At 40.9% G+C, this 24,606-nt stretch overlaps 2 protein-coding genes and 1 long non-coding RNA gene across 3 annotated transcripts; 2 read left to right on the top strand and 1 right to left on the bottom strand.

Moving 5' to 3' along the window:
- The first annotated feature begins 2,114 nt into the window (after nucleotides 1–2,114).
- On the top strand, nucleotides 2,115–3,887 carry LOC127369637 (uncharacterized). Its single transcript, XR_007886094.1, has 3 exons — nucleotides 2,115–2,244; nucleotides 3,544–3,626; nucleotides 3,706–3,887. It is a non-coding gene; the product is annotated as an uncharacterized LOC127369637 (long non-coding RNA).
- An 8,480-nt stretch (nucleotides 3,888–12,367) lies between these two features.
- On the top strand, nucleotides 12,368–19,310 carry hgd (homogentisate 1,2-dioxygenase). The gene is made up of 14 exons (XM_051410866.1): nucleotides 12,368–12,529; nucleotides 13,674–13,745; nucleotides 14,176–14,264; nucleotides 14,382–14,487; nucleotides 14,737–14,796; nucleotides 14,879–14,970; nucleotides 15,089–15,123; nucleotides 15,251–15,330; nucleotides 15,546–15,645; nucleotides 15,985–16,109; nucleotides 17,855–17,959; nucleotides 18,068–18,194; nucleotides 18,589–18,770; nucleotides 18,891–19,310. The coding sequence occupies exons 1-14, from the start codon at nucleotides 12,515–12,517 to the stop codon at nucleotides 19,032–19,034; spliced, it is 1,332 nt and encodes a 443-aa protein (XP_051266826.1). The 5' UTR covers nucleotides 12,368–12,514; the 3' UTR covers nucleotides 19,035–19,310.
- Nucleotides 19,311–19,788: 478 nt separating this feature from the next.
- On the bottom strand, nucleotides 19,789–22,632 carry ndufb4 (NADH:ubiquinone oxidoreductase subunit B4). The gene is made up of 3 exons (XM_051410869.1): nucleotides 22,419–22,632; nucleotides 21,024–21,167; nucleotides 19,789–19,941 (listed from the first exon to the last, which is right to left on the bottom strand). The coding sequence occupies exons 1-3, from the start codon at nucleotides 22,593–22,595 to the stop codon at nucleotides 19,879–19,881; spliced, it is 384 nt and encodes a 127-aa protein (XP_051266829.1). The 5' UTR covers nucleotides 22,596–22,632; the 3' UTR covers nucleotides 19,789–19,878.
- Between the last annotated feature and the right edge of the window lie 1,974 nt (nucleotides 22,633–24,606).

Below are 24,606 nucleotides of genomic sequence, written 5' to 3'. Positions count from 1 at the left end.
CCATCCCTAAAGGCTAATATATTTATAGGCACACACTTAATTTATGTAATTTATTATGCTTTAAAATGTTTAGAAAGTGTATATTATTATTATTATTATTATTATTAATAATAATAATAATAATAATAATAATAATAATAATACAATTAAAATAAATATAACAGCCTTATTGTAATTTACTGAATTAACTCATTTTGCTATTATTTTATTTATGTATTACTTGGCCTACATACGATAAACTGCATTGCTTTCATTTTTTCTGGCCATTCAAACACTGTCTCCTGAATCCTTGTGCCAATGTAAAAAAGAAATCTGGCGCGGAGTTTGCGCTCAACCTCAAGCAGCACCTGCGAAAGCCATGTCAGAGATTGAGTCACACAGAAATAGAAATATCAACACTGGGATCAGAATTTGACTAAAGAAACTGTTTCAGGTTGCACTATTGGAAAAAATAATGTGTTTATGACTGAAGGAAAATAAACACTAATAGAATCATATTAATACATAAATGTTAGGCCTCCTATATCTATCTATCTATCTATCTATCTATCTATCTATCTATCTATCTTTCTTTCTTTCTTTCTTTCTTTCTTTCTTTCTTTCTTTCTTTCTATCTATCCTTGCTCTCTCCCACCAACTGCCTGCTCTCTGCTGGAGTTGTGGATTGACTTCAAAAGTGAGGGTGGCGCGACGGTGATGAGACGCCGCACGGGGAGCCGGGATAGCACGCAGGGACTCCGCTGTGGAGAGGGGGAGAGATGGAGAGATGGATCGAGAATGTAATTTTAAATGAAAGTCTATTTAACCCGCTGTGAATGGCATGACCCTTATCCTCGCCTCAGAGCCCATCACTGTTAAAAGGATCATTTTCAGAATTCAATCCAAAAACTTCAGCAAGCTGCAATTTACTCTCTCCTTCTCTCTCCCTCTCTGTCTCCCCCTTCCTCCCCTCCGTTATGTATCTGCCCGGGCTGGAGCATCGAAAAATAACAATAAAATATAAGTCCAGAACATTGCACAAGTCTTTTTTTTTATTATTCCTTTTCATCTGTTTTTACACGAAAGCTTTATGACCTTTGTGTAATTGAAACTGGAATAAGAGCCTCATTGATCTGTTTAGTTAAGCTGCAGGCCGCTCAGTAGATTTAGTGGAGGTAAACCAAACTATCTCAGTTTTCAAGTGTTTTTTTAAATATATATTTAACAGCCACACAAATGCCATGAAAGGTATCTGCAGAAAAAAAAACACTTAAGTCGAAAAATAATGCCTTTCTGACCGTATTAACGTCCCTGTGTTGCACGTTTCCTCTGTGCCAAATTGAGTTTCAGACAATACAAAGTCAATATATCATTTTCCTGCCTTCTGCATTCATAAAACATGCTGTACTCTAATGGTATTATAAGCAGATGCACACTGTCACGAGGCGGATGGTGTCAGATTCAATTCATCCGCAACTTTTTGTGGTGTCACAAACTTCCGAGCTTGTTTATTTGCACGCAAATCAATGTAATGAGTGTAATAACAATATAAAATGTTATGCCTTTTCCTGCGCGGTCACAAACAGACGTGCGTAATACAGACGGGTATTTAGAGTCGCTCTGTAATTTGGGGGCCACAATTTGATTCATTTATCCGCACACTGTTATTAACCCTGTGGAAAAAGAGATGTCAGCCGCCATTTCAGCCAGCAGGACATCCGCGCTTTGTTTAAATGCACTAATTACGCGCATACATTAGAGGGGGACGGAATAGTCAGAGCGCAATTTTCACATTTTCAATTTTCCGTCTATTTGACGTGCAGGTGAAGAGATGGCGGAGAGAGGCCGCCTTCCGTTTCAGCACCACCTCACCACCGCCTCCCCTGTATTTGCATAACATCCTAACTTGATGATATCCAGTGGGGAACACCGGGCTGTGCGCTTTCTGTTCGTCTAAAGCTCAGACACTGCTGCTGTGTCACTGTGTGTTAGACTTCTGGTGTCATGTACCCTGGCCATTTATGTTAAGTATATTCAAGTCAGGAGGAGGGTTTGTGTATTAAAACCGTGCTTTGATTGCACACATTTGAACAGCTCTTTCTCCTGATGCAGGCTGTCTCCCTTTCAGCCCATGTCTCGTCCTCTCTCCACTGAAGGCCATGGAAGTGATACTAATAAAGTCCATCGTTTAGGTCCAGCAGGTTTGCCTTGCAGGTCATTCAACTGGCGCCATCTCCTGGAGGGAATAGCAAACTGCCCTAACAGGTAAGACCATTTATTTTAATGTAAGGACAGATGCTCTGAAATAGCTATTGTTCTGCATCCATAGTGCACAATCCAAAATGCTTCATAATCTGTGTATTTGCGCTTTTCTCCCTCTTGCTTCATGGGCTATGTGGCCTATCTGTGTGCGTGATCCTCGGGAATAAAGCAATTTATAACGCCATCCACCTGTAGAGGACAGGTATCCTACATCTAACCACGCAGAGATATCAGTTTTCCATTATCCCACAAGTTTGTCCCTATATGCAACACGTGCAAATTCTGGTCCCTATCGTGCACCAACTGGCTCGTGGCCTTGGTGACGACGACTCATCCTCCACCCTCCATCCATCCTCGCGCTCTGACATAATTGGACACTTGCTCTGCTTGAGAGGCCGAGCAGGAAAGGAAGGAAAGGAGAGAGAGAGAGAGAGAGAGAGAGAGAGAGGGAGAGAGCGTGCGTCTGGGAGGGGTGGGAGGCTTTTAAGGCGCGCGTAAGCAAAGTTAATTAGCGGTTATTAACAGCCCGCATAATGAGAGCGAGAGGGAGTCAATTTAATGACTTTGTTAGCGCGAGTTTAGAGCGACAGGCGATGATCGAAACAACAAAGGCGAGCGCGCACGCAGCCATCATCCGTAATTTCCAGCGGTAATGCGGTCTGATCAGAAACAAAGGGTTCTAATTTCGTTCAACTGACTCGATAATTTGTCCTTATGTAAGGAAAATAATTAATGACTTAATGCTTCAACAGAAGTAGCTTTCTTTGGGAGGGATTTCGGATGCCTCGTTTGCTGGAGAAGGTCGTAAGGAAATCAATTTCCAGGCCTATAATTATTTACATCATGAATTTAAAACGTGGACGTGTGCCTTTGCTTTGGTTAGTGTGCAGACGAATGAGAGTCTATTAGGAGAGGAGAGAAGGAGTCTCCAAATCTTCTTCCCCCAAACAAATTGTGTGTGGCAACAAATGAGCCACTTGTCATAATGTAGTATTGCAGATTTTGCCATTAGGACACAAAGACAATCATGCCAAATCAAAGAGAAATAAATGTAGGTTTTTTTAAAGGCACATAGAAGCTAGAATCCAACCAAAATATAAATGATATTTAAGATTCCTCATCAGACCAGGTTTGGAGGTTTTGGTGACAGGTGATACCTGATCATACCTTGGCGCTCAGCTGAATTGATGGCTCTCACACCCTGTACCTGTTCCCGACAGTGTGCCAGGTTATTGTGGCTGCTGCATTGCAAAATTATCCCGAGGCGTGCGCGTCTTTACGCATGATTTCATCATTCCACAGATGAGTTGAGTCGGAGGAAAGATGTGAGCTCTATTATCGATTGCGGGGACATGAGCCGCCTGTGGTCCACTCTTGGATTCATGGTAGGTGGATAGGTCACCCACACGAGAGCGGCAATTTCACGGCCCCCATTGTCTCCACTGATGACTGCTTTGATCACAGGAATCAAGAGCCCGAGACTCTCCTAAACCTACTACGGAGTCCAGGAGCTCGTGAGCTGAAGAGGTCATCATCATCATCATCATCATCATCCTCTGCCACATCATCATCATAATCGTCATCATCATCGCTAGTTGACCATACAAACCTGGGGTGCCGTGTGTTTTCACAGCCGCGTTGCCCTTTTATTGATTGCGTGCCTTAATTTTAATTCGATTGCGCGAGTGTCAAAAAATCCGCAAGAATCATCCTAGTAATGAGATAATCAAAGTAATATATGCAAATCAGTTATGTTGCCAGCTTATCAAAACCAGAGTGCCCCCCCTTGAGTCTGAAGAAGTCCATTTATTCAGTTAGTGGCAATACCTTGCGCAAATGGCGCGATGCAAATGACAGTTGATTAGACTAAATTAAGAACCTCGTTTCTCCCTGACCTTGTCTGAGTTTTATGTAAATTCTTTTTTTCTTGCTTTAATGTGATAAAAATGCATTTTACACCCTGGCCTTTATAAATCTGAACACTATTTTCCATGAGAGAAACAATGGTCAGCCTCAAATAACTTAGTGTGTCAATAGCTTGTATGACTCTCTATATCTGTCTGTTTTCAGTCTGTCTGTCTGTCTCTCACAAATATCAGTATATCTTGACCCCAGTGCAGCTCCCACAGGGACAGAAAGTGTGCCGCTATAACTTCCTTGCTGTGGGGGAGTGTGTCTTGAAGATAGACTAGGTGTGTGTGCCATTGAGTGTGTGTCTGCATGTGTGTGTGCCTGTGTGTGTTTACACGATTTTGTGTACTCATGTGTGTGCCATAACATATTGTCTTAGGGGACAGAGAGAGTGCAGTTGAGACTTCCTCTCTGTGGGGTGTGTGGGGCCTGTAGATGGGAAAGGAATAAATCCAATATAGATTGCAGGGCTGCGCTGCCTCCCGCTGGGGACCCTCAGACTTGCAGGCCAGGATCGAAGTGCTTTTCTCCCCCTAAATTGGCCTGAGAGGCCGCAGGAGCAGCTGAGCTACACCCCCAACACTGGGACTGCCTACGACCTAATGATGGTGCTGGGGACAGACACACAGATACACATGCATACACAGAGCCAGAGACGTGCGCGTGTGCACATACACACCGAAACTCACACACAATCATTCCCAGATTGATATAACATCAGTCACACACTTGCACCAGTCAAACACACACTTGGAAAAGAAAACCATACAGATATAAACACACCCTCCTCGTTCTCTGATGTTGAACACACTCATTCCTTGTCCAGAGACCATTCACCTCAAGTTTTCCTCTTCACATCTCAGACCACCCCTCAAAACTACCTAGCTAAACTACAGATTTAGAGGAGGCATCCTCACTACCTGTCCACGCACTCCAGTGGGAGGGGTGAATAGTATAACTGGTACCACACTAAGTGTTTGGACTGATACACACTTCTGCCCTTTGGTTCCCCTACAAGGAAAACACCACCAGCACCTCAGTGCCATTATGCTTCCTGCCAAACATCCAGCCACTGCCATTTTGGTTCTGTCCAGGGAGCTAATTCTATTTGTGATGAGGTGTCTGGTGCATTGCTGTGTCAGGTCCAGAGACAGTGTGACAGAATATCCTATAGCTGGACATTTGTGGCTCAGTATGTCTCATTATCTCACAGGGCCCTCTCTGTTAACTACAGAAAGCCACTACATAGCTCATCTGTAGAGGATAACAGGTTGCAGAGATGAATACAAAGATATAGAAACACATACATATTCGCAAGTCCTTCTTTTGAGCTGGTTTTTGCATGGTGTGAATCAATAGCCTGCCATATTATTACATTTTATGTATAGCTTAACATAGCCACTTCCAACTAATACTGCTCCTCCTCTTATTTATGTACGATAAATACATTTGCGTTATTGACTTTTAAACAAGGCCATGTTAAACTGCCATGTTTGTACAGTAGCCCAGAACAGACCAACCAAACACTGGCTCTAGATAGGACAGTTTTCACGGCCACTGTAATTTCTCCTTCACGCTTGGGAAGGAAGGGTGAAGCGAGTGAGTTGCAATCTGCAACAACACAGCTAGATGGTCCAAGAAATGATTGCCACAAATAACAAAAGAATGGATAATAAACTGATAATCTTATGGGTATTCAAGGTAGGAATACAGTATCTACAAACGAAATGTGTTTTTACCTTTCTTGTCACTTTACTTTGTTTAAGAAAATAAACTTTTCTTTGATTATTTACAGTCCATTGGAATTAAATGTACTAGTACTTTGTTTTGCTAGGTGTCAGTCTGTCCGTCCACTATTCATATATATTCTGATATCAATATAATAAATGAATCTACAATTCCATAGATTTAAATATTTTATTCAGCTTAATCACATCAAATCACATTAAATAATCCACTAATGTTAAATTCAGAAGGTAAGAGGATGGTTACTGCTGCTCTGCTAATAAGTTTGTTGGCTTTAGGTGGAGTTTAGCTTACGTTTTTTTTCTCTAGCATGACTGGAGTTAGCTACCGCCTTGTATGGAATGGATAACTGAATTACCAAGATAAAAATCAATCAAAATTGATTGATTTTTCAACTACGGATAACGGCAAGGGGAAAGATAAGTACAACAAGTGAATCTAGTTTTAGCTTTAGCTAACATTTAACAGGCTTTAGCTGTCTTTCTGTGGCAGAGTGCAGCTAATGTGACAGAGCCCACAGAGTGCAGTTCCTGAGGTTTTACTTGGTTTTTAGCTTTATTTTGTAGTTACTGCAAATTTAAAAAGCTGTTTTTACAGAAATTTGACATTTCTATGATGATATTTCAGATTAAGGCCTAGATAGGGCAATTTTTCACTTGTTTCGTGGCTACCATAGTTTCTTCTTCGTGCTTGGAATAGGTGGGTGAAGCGAGGGAGTTGTAATCTGGAACTACACCACTAGATGCCTCTAAAAATCCTACACACCTGACCTTTAACTCAATTTTGACCAAATATTTAATTACATGCATTTTGGATTTGTATGGCAGTAGGTATGGACAGTATTAACACGCTTTCTGTTGATATCTCCTTTGCTATAGGTGTCATTTTGCTCTCTTTAACCTACTAACAGAGACCCACTGGAAGTGAACAAACTGCACAACGTTGCCTTCAACACTTCTTGCTCGTCAGTCACAAAACAAACTGCACGGACTGCTGCTGTTACTATGAGTAAATAGACATGAGATATTGAAGGTTTTTTAAATCACTATCTTTAGATTTCTTCAACAGTTCTAAACTTCTTGCTCGTCGCAGTAGCTAGCGAGTAGCAAACATTAACAAACGTTGTGTGAATTACCTGAATTCCCCACAATGCCTTACGAAGCGATTCGCTAGTTTCCCATACAAAATCACTGTAAGCCATCTCACATCATGCATCGTGGGTGTTACTCATCCACTCGTCTCCTTCCTTATCCACTCCTGACTTATCTTTGCTGTTCCATCTTTTATCTTTTCTCTCCTTTCTGTCTTCTCTACTATTTTCCACTTTGTATTTTCTCCCTTTCAGCTCCATCACGCCTCTCTTGTCTCTTGACGCTGATACACCTTTCACCTTGTTGTCTTCAATTCTTCACTTCTGTCTCTGCTATGGCACACTACATGATGTTTTTCTTGTGGCTATTTCCATGTCTTGTTTTGTTTAATAACTTATCTGTGGCTGTGTAGAAAGCAACATCCCTATTCATGTGTACATATGCTTTGCCATAAGTCAGAACATATACACATCTACTGATAAAAATGCATACTAAATACCTTGAATGCAAAAACACATGCAGTACATAAACATAGGCCACAAACAGATACACAACAAAATCCTTTTGACATCAATAATTGGTAAATCCTCTGATTAACTTGTAAGAATCGTCCTTAGAGTGCTTAAGTAATTGTGTTTGTGTGTGTCCTTTTTTATTGCATGCACCCCCCTCTCTTTAAAGCACATCTTTATAACCAAGCAATTCCAAAGCAATTTTCTCTGTGGGAGGAGAGTGTAATTTTCTATTCTGTGACACTGTGATGTGTAAGAAACTGGGAGCTGGCGCTAAAAGGCGTCTGTAGTGTGTGTCTTGGTGTGGGTGTGAGCCTCTTTAATGGCCAACGCGGGGCGGGCGGCGGTGGTGGTGAGCGGGTGCATGTCAGGAAGGCCATCATTTAATGACTCCCAAATAGTGCCCTCCTCGTTAGAGCTATCGTCCTGGAAACACGAGGCTGTGAACCAGGAGAGCGCCACACGCTGCAACAGTCTTTTATCTTCATATTAAACCATTTGCATAACATTACCGCGATAGATAGGATTCAGGAGATACTCAACCTACTCAGGGAGAGACAGAGAGGGTATACTACATGTCCTTGCAAATCTAATCAGCGTTAAATGGAGCTGTCAAATGTGTGTGTGTGTGTCTGTGTGTGTCTGTGTCTGTGTGGAACTGGATGGCTCATGTCAGGAGTCATTTAACATTAAGCTGCAATAGTGTGTAACAGGGCTGTAATTACAAAATACAAGAATCCAAGCTATTTTTTGTTAGATGTGACATCCAAATACAGCAGTTACCCACCAGTGATACACAAGATGAGGCCAGGTGGTGACAATTCAGATGTCATGTGCACTTATGTCCTTCACAAAGTTAAGTTTCAGTGTTCTTTTCTTGACATATTGAGCAATTTTTTTACATAGTTGTGGCAACTCCACAGAATACAAAGATGTAGCCAATTAGAATAAATCGCATCGCTGCCATTTCTTAAATTGCTGATGTGTTTTGCAATGATGGTTGAATTTTGTGTGATATCAGCGGGCGAACAAAAGACTCAATTTCATGTTTTGCGTAGATTCAACACCACATCTATACTGTAGTCTATAAAGTGGTGTTTTGCTTTCCTTTGTGTCTAAACGAGTGTATATGACAGGTGCTCTTCCCCCTGCTCAAAGAAGAATAAAGAGAAGACTAAAAGAATCTCATTACTGTAGAGAAACAAGAGCAGGAAAGTGTGTAAGCACACACTAATTAGTTGTTGCTACTTGCTACTGCCTGATTAATTTAATCAAAAGTACACTTGATCTATATATAACTACCAGTATGCAGACACATGTTTTAACAACTATAACTGTGGTTACATATATATATATATATATATATATTTCTTTTAAGCTTAAATACCTCACTGAATTTGGATCCTTATGAATGATACATATTTTAAAGTGTACTGCATGCATGGTATTACAAAAGCTATGGTGCATGCTAGGAACCTCAATACCGACTTGATAAGATATATTACTATTATATTGGTGTAAAAGGCCCTGCATGCCCATGATAAACCCACAGTTGATTATTATGCCTGAGAAGACCCCTTTTTCATACTGTACGGGCATGTACAGACTGTGCTTAACAGAAATTTCCTACTTATTGGGGCAGGACAAAGCACACCTTTAACATTATTGTGAATCCATTGAGTTTTGTTACTTCACATCATGTCCAGCATAGATTTGCCCAAATTTAACCCTGAATCTAATCAGGCTGAAGGCGAGTAGGGGCCCAAATAGCACCATAAAGAAAACCATGTTTTCTCAGATAGCCATAATACCATATAGCCATGCAGATAGACACTTTGCTGTAAGATTTTCTATTTAATTTTTGGATGATTTGAGCAGTACTAACCAAATTCATTTCATGTCTAGTGAATTTGGGTGAAAGCAAATGTCTGAAAACCTGGCTGGATGCCACTATAGGGGTAGATGGGATACTAATACTATGTTTGTGTGTGTGTGTGTGTTGTGTGTGTGTGTGTGTGTGTGTGTGTGTGTGTGTGTGTGTGTGTGTGTGTGTGTGTGTGTGTGTGCGCGCGCGCACGTGTGCGTTTTAGGTCAAGGGACCCTTTAAAGAAGGTCCAAGTATAAAAGAAGGGGTTTAAAAAAGCACATACATTGTAAGTAGGTATGAAATTTTGTATACCCCCTGTGATGGGATGTCATCCCATCACAAAATAGATCTGTGACTGTGTGTGTGTGTGTGTGTGTGTGTGTGTGTGTGTGTGTGTGTGTGTGTGTGTGTGTGAGAGAGAGAGAGAGAGAGAGAGAGAGATTGCTTGTTTATGCATATGGGATAGACTGTGCCAGGTGAGTGTACCATTTACCATCAAGCCATTGAGTTCAGCAGGCATCTAATAACAAAGCATTTATGGCCCACTTACGCATGCATAGATATAACTGTCAGTCGGCAACAACAGTCTCCTCTCTCCCGTCTCCAGCTATTCCTGCCTCTCTAAAACACACAGGCACCATCCGGATTGGACCCAAATACTCTAGAATTCTATCATCAGACACGGGATGAAATTAAAATCGCTCATTTTCTTTCTCCGTGCAAGGAGCAGATCAATTTCCGGAGACTAGGACGTGATATTTTCCTGCCATTGGGCTTTCTCGTCTTTGGCACAGCACCCTGACTGTCTGCCAGCGGGGGGCCCGGGCCTGACTGCACGCCTCGCCGGAGAACAGTTACTTCTGCCGCGGCGAGTTTATTTGCGCCTCGCTATGAGAATTGCCATAATTTACCCTTCCCCAACACCTCCCAAAAAGAAAAGAAATAGACAAGAGGGGAAGCGAGGCAAGAATGAGAGAGGCGAAATTGATTCTTTTTGATACATGCTGTATGGGGGACATTAGGTACCCCTCGTTTGACCATCTATTTCAAGAAATGAACTGAATAAATTTTGCGTAAAGTAATGTATAGGCCTTTTGGAGGCCTTGTGCTGTTGTTCATATCGAGAATGAATTCTCTCTGCAGCGTGTAGAGGTTATCCCCTGTATTATGCTGGTTTTAAGAGAAGTCAATTAATTATGCAGCTGTACAGGAGTGATAACTCGCTTTAAATAAAACAGTAACTCAGCAGGTGTTAAGCATGACAAAATGAAGGGCAACTTGATGAACCAGTGGAGCATAAAATCCGGAGAGTTGGTGGCCCCAGAGTTCAGACTGGTGGCATGTTCGCCTCTATTGCAGTGTAAACATTTTACTGGTGGAAAGTAACTCTATTTACTCAAGTAATGTACTTAACTACACATTCAAGGTACTTGTAATACAATATTCACTTTTGCAACTTTATACTTTATACCTCTCAGAGGGAACTGCATTTGTCTGACAGCTGTCTAGTTACGTTTTTCATACTCTTCCTGTCCAGGTGATTTTGAATTTAATTTTTTCTGATAAACTGAAGGATTAAGTGTTCCTTCTGGGGTTGAGAAAATTCTCCTACTTCTATTTAAAAAACCCTCTTGGATTAGCTGGAAAACACAAAGCTGAAAACAAGGCTGTTTTTCAGATTTCATGAAAAGTTGACTTTTTATACATAAGCTACAAACATATAATGATCTTATAGAATATGATTAGTTTCTGTAGATTAAACTACCAAACAGTATGAAATAGTTAAACTCAGCTCAACCTTAAACAGCAGTAAAATACCACATACACATTAAAGGTCCAGTGTGTAACATTTAGGAGGATCTATTTGAAATGGAATATATTATTCATAGGTATGTTTAGTGTTAAACCACCTGTAAATAGGAATCATTATGTTTTCATTACATTAGAATGAGCGTTTTTTTAATCTACAGATACCATGGATCGCCTTCCACCAAAGCCACCATTCTGAACCGCCATGTTTCTACAGTAGCCCAGAAAGGACAATCCAAACACTGGCTCTAGATAAAGGCGTTCACATTTTTCGTGCGTTTTGTGCTTGGATAGGGAGGGCATTTACTCCACTAGATGCCACCAAATCCTACACGCTGTTTCTGCAGCTGTATATATTAATCCAGAAAAGTCATACTAAAGTAATAATAGTAAAACAGTGACAGGGATCATTTTATTGCATACTTTTACTTTGATACTTTGAGTACATTTTGCTGATAATACATACTTTTACTTAAGCAAGATTATTAATGCAGGACTTTTACTTGTAGTGGATAATTTTATTGACACTTAAGTGAAGGATCTGAATACTTCTTCCACTACTCTTCAGAATAAAGATGTAAAAAATTAAAATGAAAAGTATGTAATAAAGGTTAGCTATAGAACATTTGGTAGATTTTGTACAGATTTTTTGTCTAGCTGTTTGTTTTGCAGGACGTGAGGATGTGCATGACCCATTGTTTTCACAAGCAGTCCCATATGAGGTCACCTCAATTCAATTAAAGTCATTATAACAGACTAATATGGTGTCTTTTACACCATAATTTATAGGCTGCTTGTTTTCCTTATTTCATTATAGCCCACATATGCCTATAATATTTGTATTACCATAACCATGATTAGTTTATAATAATCCATCATCCATAGTTTTTTCTCCCTTTATCAATATTAGACTAAAAGGTCACGTCGGGATTACAGTTGTCTGACACCCTAGAGACCCTAACCTGGGATATTCCGTCATGAACTGTATTAAATGGGTCCTATTTGTTACCTGTATGTTGCACTGAAAGCTTTAAATGTAGTCTTTGTTCATGTTTATCTTGGCAGTGGCAGACACTGGTCCTTGTTTGCGCACATTTTGGCCATCTGACCCATCCTGACTTAGAGAGAGACCCTGCTGTTGCGTCACGGAGCCCGTCAAGGCCTAATTAAACCCATATTGAGAAAGGATATAAATCCAACCCCCTTTCCCCACTCAGTTCATACCGGCTTGCACGCGTCCTGCAGTGGATTTTGGTCGAAGAGAATGCGCTAAGAGTTAATTTTTAACTACTGAAATCCTTTTAACAGCTACAAGAAAAGTTATAACAGACAGCACAATGGCTGGACTCAAGGTAAGGCAGCGTTTACTTTATTCAACACAGTTGTTAACACTGGAGAGGTTTATTAACCGGTGCCTATGAGCTTCTGCAAAGCTCCAAAAGTTTCACATTAGAGTAACTGAGGAAAAGTTAGCATGAACTTGCAGACATGCTGTAATTCCAGCTCTTTTATAAAATGAAAGGATCTACATCATCTTTATTTTCAGCACGAGAAATATGCAAAGTAAAACTATGCGTCGAGCCATCATTAACACTAACAGAAGCAGACTTGCTGACTGAAGGGCGGCGTTGCCTCCGACCAATCAGAGTGCTCTATTCAGCAGCTGCCCAGATGTGATCTGAGACGATCAACAACTTCATAGAACCATAATATTCAAGTGGAAAAGCCTAATTTGAATAGAAAATAAATAATAAACACATATTACATCAATGTACTTCTGCAATGGCCTTTAGAAGGTCGTTCTAAACCATTTAGCAAAGAATTGATTATTGAGTACCTCGTATCAGTTTTTTTTTTTTTTTTTTTGCCCATCTTGCTACTCTGACACGAAATTAACGTCTTAGTCAAACAAAATCCCACTTTAACATTCATTCCTGAGGCACAAACTGGAGCCTCAAAAAACGCTGTTACGCACGCACTCTAGACGCACCGAAGGCGCATGAACGCGCACACATGGAAACCATCCATGCCCGTGTTTGTGCTTTCTGCAGACTAACAATGACTCAGCAAGATTTCTTTACATCTTGCCAATTTTTGTTTTTTTCTGTAGGGAAGACATGGTCGCAGGTTATCAATGCCAGTGTAGAAGGATAATAGAGTTATAATGCTAATATAATTGAAATGTTGACCAAAAAGTACTGTGGAGGACTTTAGTGCAATTAGTCTGTTTCTGTATCACAATAACAGAAAAAAAAAAATAATGGATGACTGCAAGGGGGGAAATTTGGCGTAACTGCAGTTTGTTTTATCATAGAACTAATGTGAATCAATATGACAACAATTAACAAAAAGACAAGCCTTAATGACAAGCCTTCAAATTTAATTATAACCAGCATGAACATTTATCCTGCATTACAATGAAGCTGCATGGTGTTTACATGTGTTTCTATTTATTTTTTACTTTAACTTGGCTCAACGTCTGTCTTTCTCTTGCAGTACCTGAGCGGTTTTGGGAATGAGTTTTCCTCTGAAGACCCTCGCTGTCCTGGATCTTTACCCGAGGGACAGGTAATACACACACAGAAACACACATTGGGCTCATTGGCATTCATTCGTTTGATTATTTATTCACAAAATTTGCGGTTTTATTAATTTCTTTTTTGCTTAAGTGTATTACATGAATACCTAATTTGACACCATGGGAGTCCAGAAGTGTAACTTTTTCATGTTTCACAGGAAAATATAAAAATCTGATCCCAAAAGGCATATAGTCAGCTCCAGGTGGCCTTTACTCTGTACATTAATTGACTAATTTATCATCATTTGACTCTAACATGACTAGCAGTCCCCTACATTTGAAAACATCACTGCATTGTTATTAATATTCACATTTGCTTGCACATGAGCTTCATCAGACCTGCCAATCCTTTGCAGACACATCACATAACTCACAGTATATTAACACCCAGTCTGAACACACTGTATTGTGTATCTACAGAACAATCCTCAGGTCTGTCCCTATGGCCTCTATGCTGAGCAGCTCTCCGGCTCTGCCTTCACCTGCCCGCGGCCAGCCAACAAGAGGAGGTATTCATTTGTTTCTGACATTTACATCAGCTCACTTACGCTCACTTACCACTATTAAGACCAAATGGAGCTTAGAAGTAAGGAATTACTTCACATTGGTATGTTTTCTTGCTGCAGCTGGTTGTACCGCATCTTGCCATCTGTCAAACATAAGCCCTTTGCCCCAGTGCCCTGTGGAAATCTAACAGAGAACTGGAACGAAGTGGAGCCTGATCCTAACCAGGTATATAAAGGCTGTCTTTGCTTCAAGCAGAGAAACTGTGAATCTTGTTAAAGCTCCTGAAAACTTGTTTTCACATTTTGAATTTCTCTATAACATTAAATAATTACAATTAGATAACAGCAACAGTCAAAGTTAAAGTTTAGAAAAAATATTTCAAGGGCCTTTAAGACTTCTCTGCACCAATGAATGCCTTTAAATTCTCTGTATATACTAAATAAGTAGATTCTGACTCTGAGATTTCTCTCACAGCTGCGATGGCTGCCATTCACTATCCCTAAATCTACAGAGAAGAAAGTGGACTTTGCGGCTGTGAGTTTAACTCATTTCCTTTCCATATTATTTTTTCATTAAAGAATCTCAGTTCACTGATTGGAGGTTTTATACGTTGCAGGGTCTGCATACTGTCTGTGGTGCTGGAGATGCCAAATCTCGTAATGGGATTGGCATCCACATGTACACCTGCAACACCTCCATGGCTGACAGGTGTGTATGTATTTGTGTGCAAATGTGTCCCATCATGTAACAAATAGATGCATTTTCACATATCAAACGGCTACAAAATCTTTGGTTACGCTTTGACAATCATTTCCTCTTGTTCCAGGTGCTTCAACAACTCAGACGGAGACTTTCTGATTGGTGAGGAAAAGGAATGTTGATGTTTTCACTGTCATCTATCACAAGAACAATGATAGCTCAATCCCCAGTCCTTATTATCCCTCAAATGTTCTTTTCTCTGCCTCTCTTTGTCTGTTTGTCTCTCTAGTCCCCCAGCAGGGTGAGATCTTGATCACCACAGAGTTTGGGAAAATGATGGTCGAGCCGAACGAGATCTGTGTCATCCAGGTGAGGTCTATGTGTTTCATCTCCCCAGTTTTCAAGCAGGAATCTACCATTGTGTCTGCTCTCACACCCCATTTACCATATTTAGAAAGACATAGTTTGGTGCTTTTCAAAAGTGACCTTGAAAATAAACAACATTGGACTTCAGTACATCCCACATTTGATTCAAAACAGCAATACATTTCCCTTCATCATCACTTCTTATGTGTTTTCTCCAGCAAGGGATGCGCTTCAGTGTGGATGTGTTTGGAGAAACCAGAGGTTATATACTGGAGGTGTATGGAGCTCATTTTGAACTCCCTGACCTGGGACCCATAGGTGTGTACATGATGTTTGTGAGTGTGGTTACATGTAGTACCCTTCACCCTTCCTTTAAATCTGCACATAAACCTCTTTATGTCAGTTTATAATTGGTTCGCACCCCAAATTTGTCACATTTTTATCCATGTTAGCAGCAAGGAAATATCTCAACAACTACTGGATGGATTGAAATCTTATACAGTCATACATTCTCCCCAGTGGATGAATCCTAATGACTTTGGTGGTCCATTAACTTTTATTTTAGCGCCATCTCTAGGTAAAAATGGATGTTGGTTTATAATCAAATAGCTGCAAAACATTTCCATTAGCGTCAGCTGTACTTGTTATCTTTTGCAGGAGCCAATGGTCTGGCCAACCCCAGAGATTTCCTGTGTCCAGTTGCTTGGTATGAGGATCGCAAAGTGGCCACAGGTTACACCATCATTAACAAGTACCAAGGAAAGCTCTTCGCCTGCCAACAGGTGTTTTTTGGTGACATTCCAGTTTATGTGTGTCAGTACACTGTACTATATAACAGGAGCCCACACATATGGCATACCTGCCCTATTACCCTATTTAGGTTTGTGTTTGCTTCAGTAAACACCATTGAACCGCAACAATGACTAACAGGAAACTGTCCAAGTGAAGCATATGATCCATTAGCTGCTCCTGTCGATTGAATTGCCATCCCTGATGATTTAATATCGAAGCGTTGGCTGTTATCCATTCAGCAGGTTTCCGCCTCGACTCCCTTATGAGTCTTAATCACTCATAATTAGTTAAGGCATTCCGGAGTTACAGAGAGTGTACCTGTGAAGCTTTGCTTTGTAGGAAAAATCTTCCCCAAGTTAAGCATTAATTTCACCATATTTCACTCAGGGAATGATCCTGCCCCTCCCGAAATGTCCTGTTGGGCGCATAATTGGATCGACACATAATGTCTGACAGGAGGTTTTTTACCGAGACAGGGAGGAGGTAGGAGGAGAGGTTTGTCAGGGGCGGGGGTTGGGGGGTTGTAACCGTGGAAACCATGTCAAACCACACTGCTATTATTCATCGAAGGAAGTACACAAGGGCAAGATACTGTCTTTTTTTCTTTTTTGTAGCAAAACAAACATTTTTCCATCTCTCTTGCTGCCTCTATGTGAGTACCCACCCCCTGTTATGTGCTGGGTGACAGAGGTGGAGGCTGCTGTCTGCACCTGACACTCTTCTCCTGGTGTCCACCCTTCCCAGAGTCAGGAGGGTGAGGCTTCAGGGCTAAGAAAAATAAGGTGGGGGACGCGGTCCTCATCTCAGGGAAGATGCTGCTGCTCCCGTCTGGTCCTGCTGTTTTGTTCCCCCGCAGAGCGCTGAAATTGCTCAAATTAACTTATTATTTGCTTGACTGGGCCAATATGTTTGTGTTTTGTGTGCATGTGTGTGCAAGTGCTCGCTCTCCTCCATTTTTCCCTTCATTTTAATCGAATGTAGTGGAGTTACCACAGACAAATGTCCAAGAGATTACCTGTGCTGGGTTTCCCAAAGGCCTTTTTGTATGGTAACTACTATGAATTGGGTGTGCGGTTAAGGTTTTTTTCTTGGTGATTATTAGTTATGTAATGTGTTTGAATTTTTTGTGTTTGCATATGTGTTTGTGATGTTTTATTGTTAGTGTGTATTAGCTTTTCATGTGTGGAAGTGTATGTGAGCATGTGTGTAAGGAGCGCACAGGTCACTGAGGAGGCAGCTTGAGTTGTAATGAACTATATTGATTTTAGAGCTGCTGTTGAATGTCTTTTTCGCAGTGACATTATCAGAACAGAGAAACTATATAAAATTGCTGTGGTTTTAACAATCAAGATAAAGAAATATCTCTGCACCCACTGTTACTGGTGCTCCCTCCCCCCATAACTACGCCGCTGCGAGCATCAAAATGCTCAAAGTTTGGGAAAGTTTGATTGTGAAGCCAATTACCCCATAATACCTGGAGCCTCGTTTCACAAAGAACAGGGGGAATGAAAGAGAAGAAAGAATGAAAGAAGCACACCCTCTTTCACAATCAACCCTTTTCATTATGACCAGTTTTTTTCTCTTTATGTCAAGAAGTAGTCTCTCTGGGAATTTAAGATTACAAAGACATTATTCATTATTCCTTTTTCCCTGTGAAAAGCTCAATTTATAGTCTTTTGTGTTTGTTGCTGGGGTAGACTCGTCTTATTTGTTTCATTCTGTGTTCTGCACATAGGACTTCTCTCCATTCAATGTGGTGGCTTGGCACGGGAACTACACACCATACAAATACAACCTGGAGAACTTCATGGTTATCAACTGTGTGGCCTTCGACCACGCAGTGAGTGTTTAAGACCTCGGATGCACTCCAGTATACTACAGTACTTTTAAGTATACATACAACAAATTAATGTATTTGTCTATTGTGTTACTTATGATGGCCCCATAGGATCCATCTATCTTTACTGTGCTGACTGCCAAATCCACGCGACCAGGTGTGGCCATTGCTGACTTTGTCATCTTCCCCCCTCGGTGGGGTGTGGCTGACCACACCTTCCGTCCACCGTACTATCACCGTAAGACCGCAATAACACACACATGCCTTTCTTCAACTCTAATGTGGTTTGTTTGTCTTTTACAGGGGTGGAGAAGATGCATTTTGAGGGCTATGTTGTTAAGACGTGGCTGAATCTGAATCACAATTTGAATGGAAGTGTCAAATTCTGAGGCTCATTTTAGTCTATCGTGGAATGAAACAAACCAACCACAAGCTAACATGTCCATTTACCCAACCAGGGTCAAGACAGTGGGTGATAACAATCCACCTGCTGTATCACTCTTTCCAAGCCCCAGCTCCTTTTGTCTGTTTTCACCACAGATCTATAAGGCCATCTAGTGGAACTCAGTATTGCAGCTTGTTCTTCACACCCTGTACAGTGCTGTTACATCTCCTCCTGCTTGTTGCTTCAGGTAACTGCATGAGTGAATTCATGGGTCTGATAAAAGGCCACTATGAAGCCAAAGAGGAGGGTTTCCAGCCAGGAGGGGCCAGCCTCCACAGCATAATGACCCCACACGGCCCGGATGGTGAATGCTTTGAGAAGAACAGCACTGCTGAGCTCAAACCTGAGAGGGTGGCTGAAGGAACCATGGTAAAAAAAAATAAAATAGAGAGGCACCATTAAGGATTTAGATTTGTCATTATAAAAAGTTGCAAAGCAGGTCAGTGCCATCAGTGATTGTATCTGTGACATGTCTTTTCCTTCCTTCAGGCTTTCATGTTCGAGTCGTCCTTCAGTATGGCAGTGACCAAGTGGGGTCTGCAAACATGCCAGAGACTTGACAAGAACTACTACCAGTGCTGGGAATCTCTTCGCAGTCACTTTAATCCCAACTGGAAGCCCAGCAAACAGTAGTAAAACTATTTAACCAAATATAAGATACAAATTTAAAAAGTCCACTTTATTAAATGTAACTACCATCAATCCAATCCAATGCAACTTGGCATTATTTGCATCTTTGATCAGGTCTGTTGATGAAAACACACATGGAATAAAGTCATTTATGTTATGCACACAACTAAGATTGGAGTTGCACAATTAAAATTAACTTGTGTGACCACAATTTGCTGTTTGTCACGTTAGAAATAAAAATCACATAGAGGCATGCAATAAATTGTTTCTGTACATGCATTTTGTGTTTATCTCCTGCTTTATCTTCACAGTTTGGACATTAAATATATTATGAAATGGACACTTCAATTTCCTGCCAAGCTGAATAAGATTTATTAACAACATACAGCGTACCATATTCTACATCCAACAAATGAAATTCTTCTCTACTTGTGCTAGTTATACAAACTTCACCATTAACTCTCACTTGTGGCCTCAGTGGTTGCAGTTTAGCAAGAGTTTCAATGGTGACTTGCTTACTCAGTGGTCATTAATCAAGTGTATCTTACTAACTTTTGCTGTGAAGATTTACATTTATGTGGCAGGGGATTTTAGCTGGTGATCTGTCAGCAACATTTTCATTTAAACCCTAATGTGCCGCTCTAATACTTGCAGTGTCCATACCCTGGTCTGTGGACATGTAGAGTGTGCACACATTTACAATATACAGTGTTTTACCACCATTCATACTTTAGTCTCACCAATCAAAACCGCAGTATTGTTTTTGAGAATATCACTTTATTTGGATAATAATAATTACACGCAGTGGCATCACTACAACATATGGGAAGTCTTTATACATCGGAGCTCATGATGACATTTGGAACTTGCGCTCGAGGGTCCCAGCCGCAATCTGCGCCTCCTTTCTATCCTGTAAAACAGATGACAAACAGATGATGGGTTAATACAGTTTCCATGGCAACAAAGTCGTATCACCCTAACACTCTTCACCTTCTGGGCATTTTCCACAACTGCATGTTTTATGAGTGAGCATTTTATGATTTTCAAGCAGTTTTTTTTCTTCCTCCCAGCGGAGAGAGGGAGACAAACATGATAGCCCAGCAGTGTGACAATTGTACCAGATTCTCGCTGGAATTTCTATTGGCAAGGATTTAGAGGGTGAATCTCCATGACAATGGGGGAGGAAAATGAAAGCAGGCAGCATTTCAAGTGAAGCATTCATTTCTAATGTGAATGGAACTGTGACAAAAAAAGAAAGAAATTCAGATCAACTGCACACCTACATACAAGGTACTAATGAAGCTCAATCTTAAACTAAATCGCTTTTCAGATATCTATGGTGCCAATTTAGGACAGAGTATCATATTTTAGGATTATCTTAAGCAAAAATATTATTTTAAATGGCATTATTAGTGTATTAGATTAGCTAATAAAACTGTTATTAGTGCTGTAACATGGTGAAATTAGTCCATGTGTTTTCATGCCAATACTGTGTTTATCACAGCATTATATCAATTAAATCATTGAAGTTTTGACCACCAATTTGGGACTGAGTATTTTCAATACAACAGGAGATACACATAATGAAAAGAAGACAGCAACAGGGATTGAAAATAAATCTCCAGACACCTGCAGCACAATGGCACTCAATGAACAAAAGAGCTTTATCCTGCAACCATATGTGGGCATATATTCTTGTGTTTATTCTGTTTTGATTCTAGTCCGTCAGTCTTGCTCTATATAGCCTAAAGAAGGTCTGCGGGCTGCAACTGTAACTAAATGGTTCTCTACATGATCAGTATGTGTGCCCATGATTGATGCATCTGTGGTTCTGGGTACAGACATTAAACAATGCCAATGCCACATTTTAGTTACGTAAAAAGATGATGTAGTTATTAAACCTGCTGCTTAAGGAGTCACAGGTGAGTTGTTTCATTCATTGAACACTTGTGATAATCAAGCAAGTAGAGGTCAGTGCATCTTGTCTCATACCCTGTCTGTCTTGAAGATGAAGTACAGGATAAAGAGAGGCGCAACTCCAAACATTGCACCCAGCAGAGATGTCTTGAACGTGGGTCTGAAGTACGTATAGGGGCTGGCGCGTGCTTTCACCCAGTGTGTCAGGGCAGGGTCTTCCTGTAAAGACGTAAGTATGCAATTCAATTTCAAGGGTCACCCAGTATAAACTGAATCTCTGTAGTAACGTAAGGGTCAAACAATTATTCACAACATATTACTACAACAAAGACAACAAGAGTACAAAAGATATAGTATGTTGTCATGATAATAAAAAACAGTTGGGATCTTTCACTGTGTCAACTAAGGCAAATTGATTTGATTGAAATCAAGTCAAAGTACAGCCCAAAATAACAAATTTGTCTCAGAAAGCTAATCCCTTTATTTTCATTCATAAAAGGAAGAAACCTCAGGATAAACAACTGGGGAGGGAGGGAAAAGAAAATGTACAGGTGTAAATAATAATGAGTGATGGCTGAGTTTAGCTGCTTTAGTTTCAGGGTCCTGGTATCGTGCATGTCGGCTCACTGTCACAACTTCCTGCTACACTTAAATAAAGCAGAGCCATTATGAATGTTATTAGTAACAGCTGTGTTCTCCCTGCTGTGAAAAAGGCCACAGTGTGCACAGTATAGACACGAGCAGCAGCAGAACTACAATACAGAGAAACAAAAACTATTGAAGTAAATACTTAAGTGTAGCAAGTTGAGTTTAATGCAAAGAAAAAGTCTGTCGTATGTGGATGTTACATGGGACATATTGACCATGTGACAGATGATACATTGCAGCTGGGGATTGAGCAATCTGGACAAGTGTCAGATTAGTTGCAGGGTTGAAAGAGACAGGTATGTAGCAAAAATCTCACATGATGTTTAATTTGTTTAAAAGTAGCAAAGCCATTTGGGATGTCTTTACTCTAGCTCTTGGAAACACTGTAGCACCTGACTACATTCAAAAGATAAAAACCCTCCTACATCATACAGTGTGGGACTAACTCACCACAGAAATAAGATTAACGTTGACAATATACTGTAGTTCAGCTTAAACGTGTATTTAATGAATTAATGAAGCATTAATGAAGTCTGAAAGCGTTTTGAATCACTGTAACACCAATGATCAACCTTCTTCTAGAGTTAGCAAACTAACGATACCCACTCTCCTTTGTTACAAATAAACCCGTACAAATACTATTAATGCTATCTAGTCAATAACAAACGCACACGAATAGGTGACACTATACTCTCTATACTAATATAATTTAGTAAAACTGGGTTCGTGCGACTTGTGTGCCCTCACATGCTACAGTTAGCAAGTAGCCTGAGCCATTTTCAAGGGTGACATTGCTAACGTAGCTAGCAGGAAGCTACTTACGATGAGCTCTTTTCTGTGCGGGTTATTGAGCTGTATCTGATATTCCCTCTTAAGATTCGCTCGTAGTGCTGCCCGGGCCTCTTCGTTACGTCGGTGCTCCGTCGAGATGTTGAAATACTCTTTTGGGTCCAGTGTTTTTGGCCGTGTGACCAAGGGCGCCTCTGGGTAGTCCGCCATGATTGTTTGATGACAGATGGGACTGGACAAACGTGAACTCGTGAAATCTCGCGTTGAAACGGACGACCCCGTTACCTTAGCAACACCAAACTTCCTCTTCCACTGGCTGTCAAATGAAACCATGAGCGCAAGTGACAAAAACCCAGAAAAAGACGAGAGTTTGCGTGCTGAAAGTGATGACGACTTTCAGTATGGAGAAGTATCTCTTGAGGATGACTGGAGTTTGACGGAAGGGGAAGAAGATTTGGAGGCAACGGTGAAAGCTATCCAAGACCGGGCAGAGGCCAGTGCTGCTGCTGACGCTGCTGCTCACAGCTCACCTCCCATCACACACCAACCCGAGGCCGTGGAGGACTTTTTACGCAACTTTCTCTCCCAAATGGGCATGACAGAAACACTTGACTGCTTTCAGACTGAGTGGACGGAGATGGCGCATAAAGGGCTGGTGGATGCAGGACGGGTTGGCGTGGTACCGGGCGTGTACACCGAAAACCAGCGTCTGGACAGCGAGCTGAAAAGCGCGCTGCGGGAGGGGGCAGAGTACAGACTGGCAGTCTCTGCCGCCGCTCAGACTCTGGGCAGAGTCCAGAAAGCCAGAGATTACCACCGACTGCGGCATAAACGCGTTGTCCAGGAGAAAAACAGGCTCATCGAGGAGATCAGAAAGCTTAAAATGCAGTGCAGCGGCTACGAACCTGCAGTGAAGCGGATGAATGAAAAATACCAAGCAGTTTTAAAGCAGACCATGCTGGTGACTATGGAGGCGGACAAGGCCTTGGGACAAGCCCAGCCCAACGGGGGTGCAGGTGAAGAAGGAGGAGTGGTGTGGACAGGAGAGCCGAGTGTCAAAGGGATCCAATCAAGACCCCCTTTGTTGAAATGAATATTTGGTCTCACATAACTTTCCTCATAAGCCTCATTGTAGAGCACAGTTTTGAGCACTGTTTTTGTCAGGCTTCCAGGTTTTTGTGTACTACAGTTCAGAAGGAAATGCTGCACTAGATTTACTCTTCTCATTAATATTTGTGTGTAGTTTAAAATGTATGCAAACCCATTGTATTACATGGATTTTTGTGAGTGTCCTGCCTGTATGTCCTGTATATTGATTATTTTTATTGGAGGACAACTTTCCTTTTAACACACACCTCTATTGTTACAATACATTCATAATTATAACAATTATTATATAATTATAACAAAGCAAGCTGAGGTTTTTTTGCAAAGCCTTGAAATTCTTAATTATATGTTCACACTTTTGCTCTTATATGTGTGGTTTTAAATTTACACTGATCGCTTTGGCACAAATAAGAATAATATGGATTGTGGCAGCTTGATAGTTCATTTTTACTGTGTAGACGTTGGACTTTCAGTGGATGGGGAAAGGGCTAGTGATAATCATAATACGATAATCAATCAGAGTAAGTTGAATGCGCTGACATTCAGTTGATCTCACGCCAACGTTTGTTTTTCTAATCTAGATTGCATTCAAGATGAAAATGTGCACTTATTTATCAATCTGTCATTGCTCTGTTGTTGAAGCTTAGACATGTAGCATTGTAGAATATAACCACAAGAGGGCAATCTCTTGCAAGCTTTGGTTACACTACCCCAGAGTGAATATCAACTAACTGCAGCCCCAAGTTAGCCCAGAGAACAAGAATTTGAAACAGCAGGGAAGAGGAATCTGCTGAGCTGCACTCAGAGATAAACCAGTGAAGTACCAGTGTCATTCCTGCTCATAAGAGCCCTCTTTTTAATCTTTAACAACCACAGCAACGGTACCGCTTGTCAGCATGGGGTTTAAATGGAAATAAGCCACTAGCAGTGCCAGACTAAGGCTGTCTGAAGGGCATGGGCAAAAAAATTAAAATGGCACCAACTACAAACGGTGGTGCACCAGCACGCAGAAAGCCGTGATCCATTTATTGTGAAGCTGTTCCCTTTTCTAGCACGGAGGGCAGCCTATTACACTACAGTGCGTTAAAAAAAAATCCATTTTAAGGGCACCCAT

Source organism: Dicentrarchus labrax, unplaced genomic scaffold (genome assembly GCF_905237075.1).
Source record: "Dicentrarchus labrax unplaced genomic scaffold, dlabrax2021, whole genome shotgun sequence".
NCBI lineage: Eukaryota > Metazoa > Chordata > Actinopteri > Moronidae > Dicentrarchus > Dicentrarchus labrax.
Note: the sequence above shows the minus strand (reverse complement) of the source record. Positions and strands in the feature narration are given on the sequence as shown.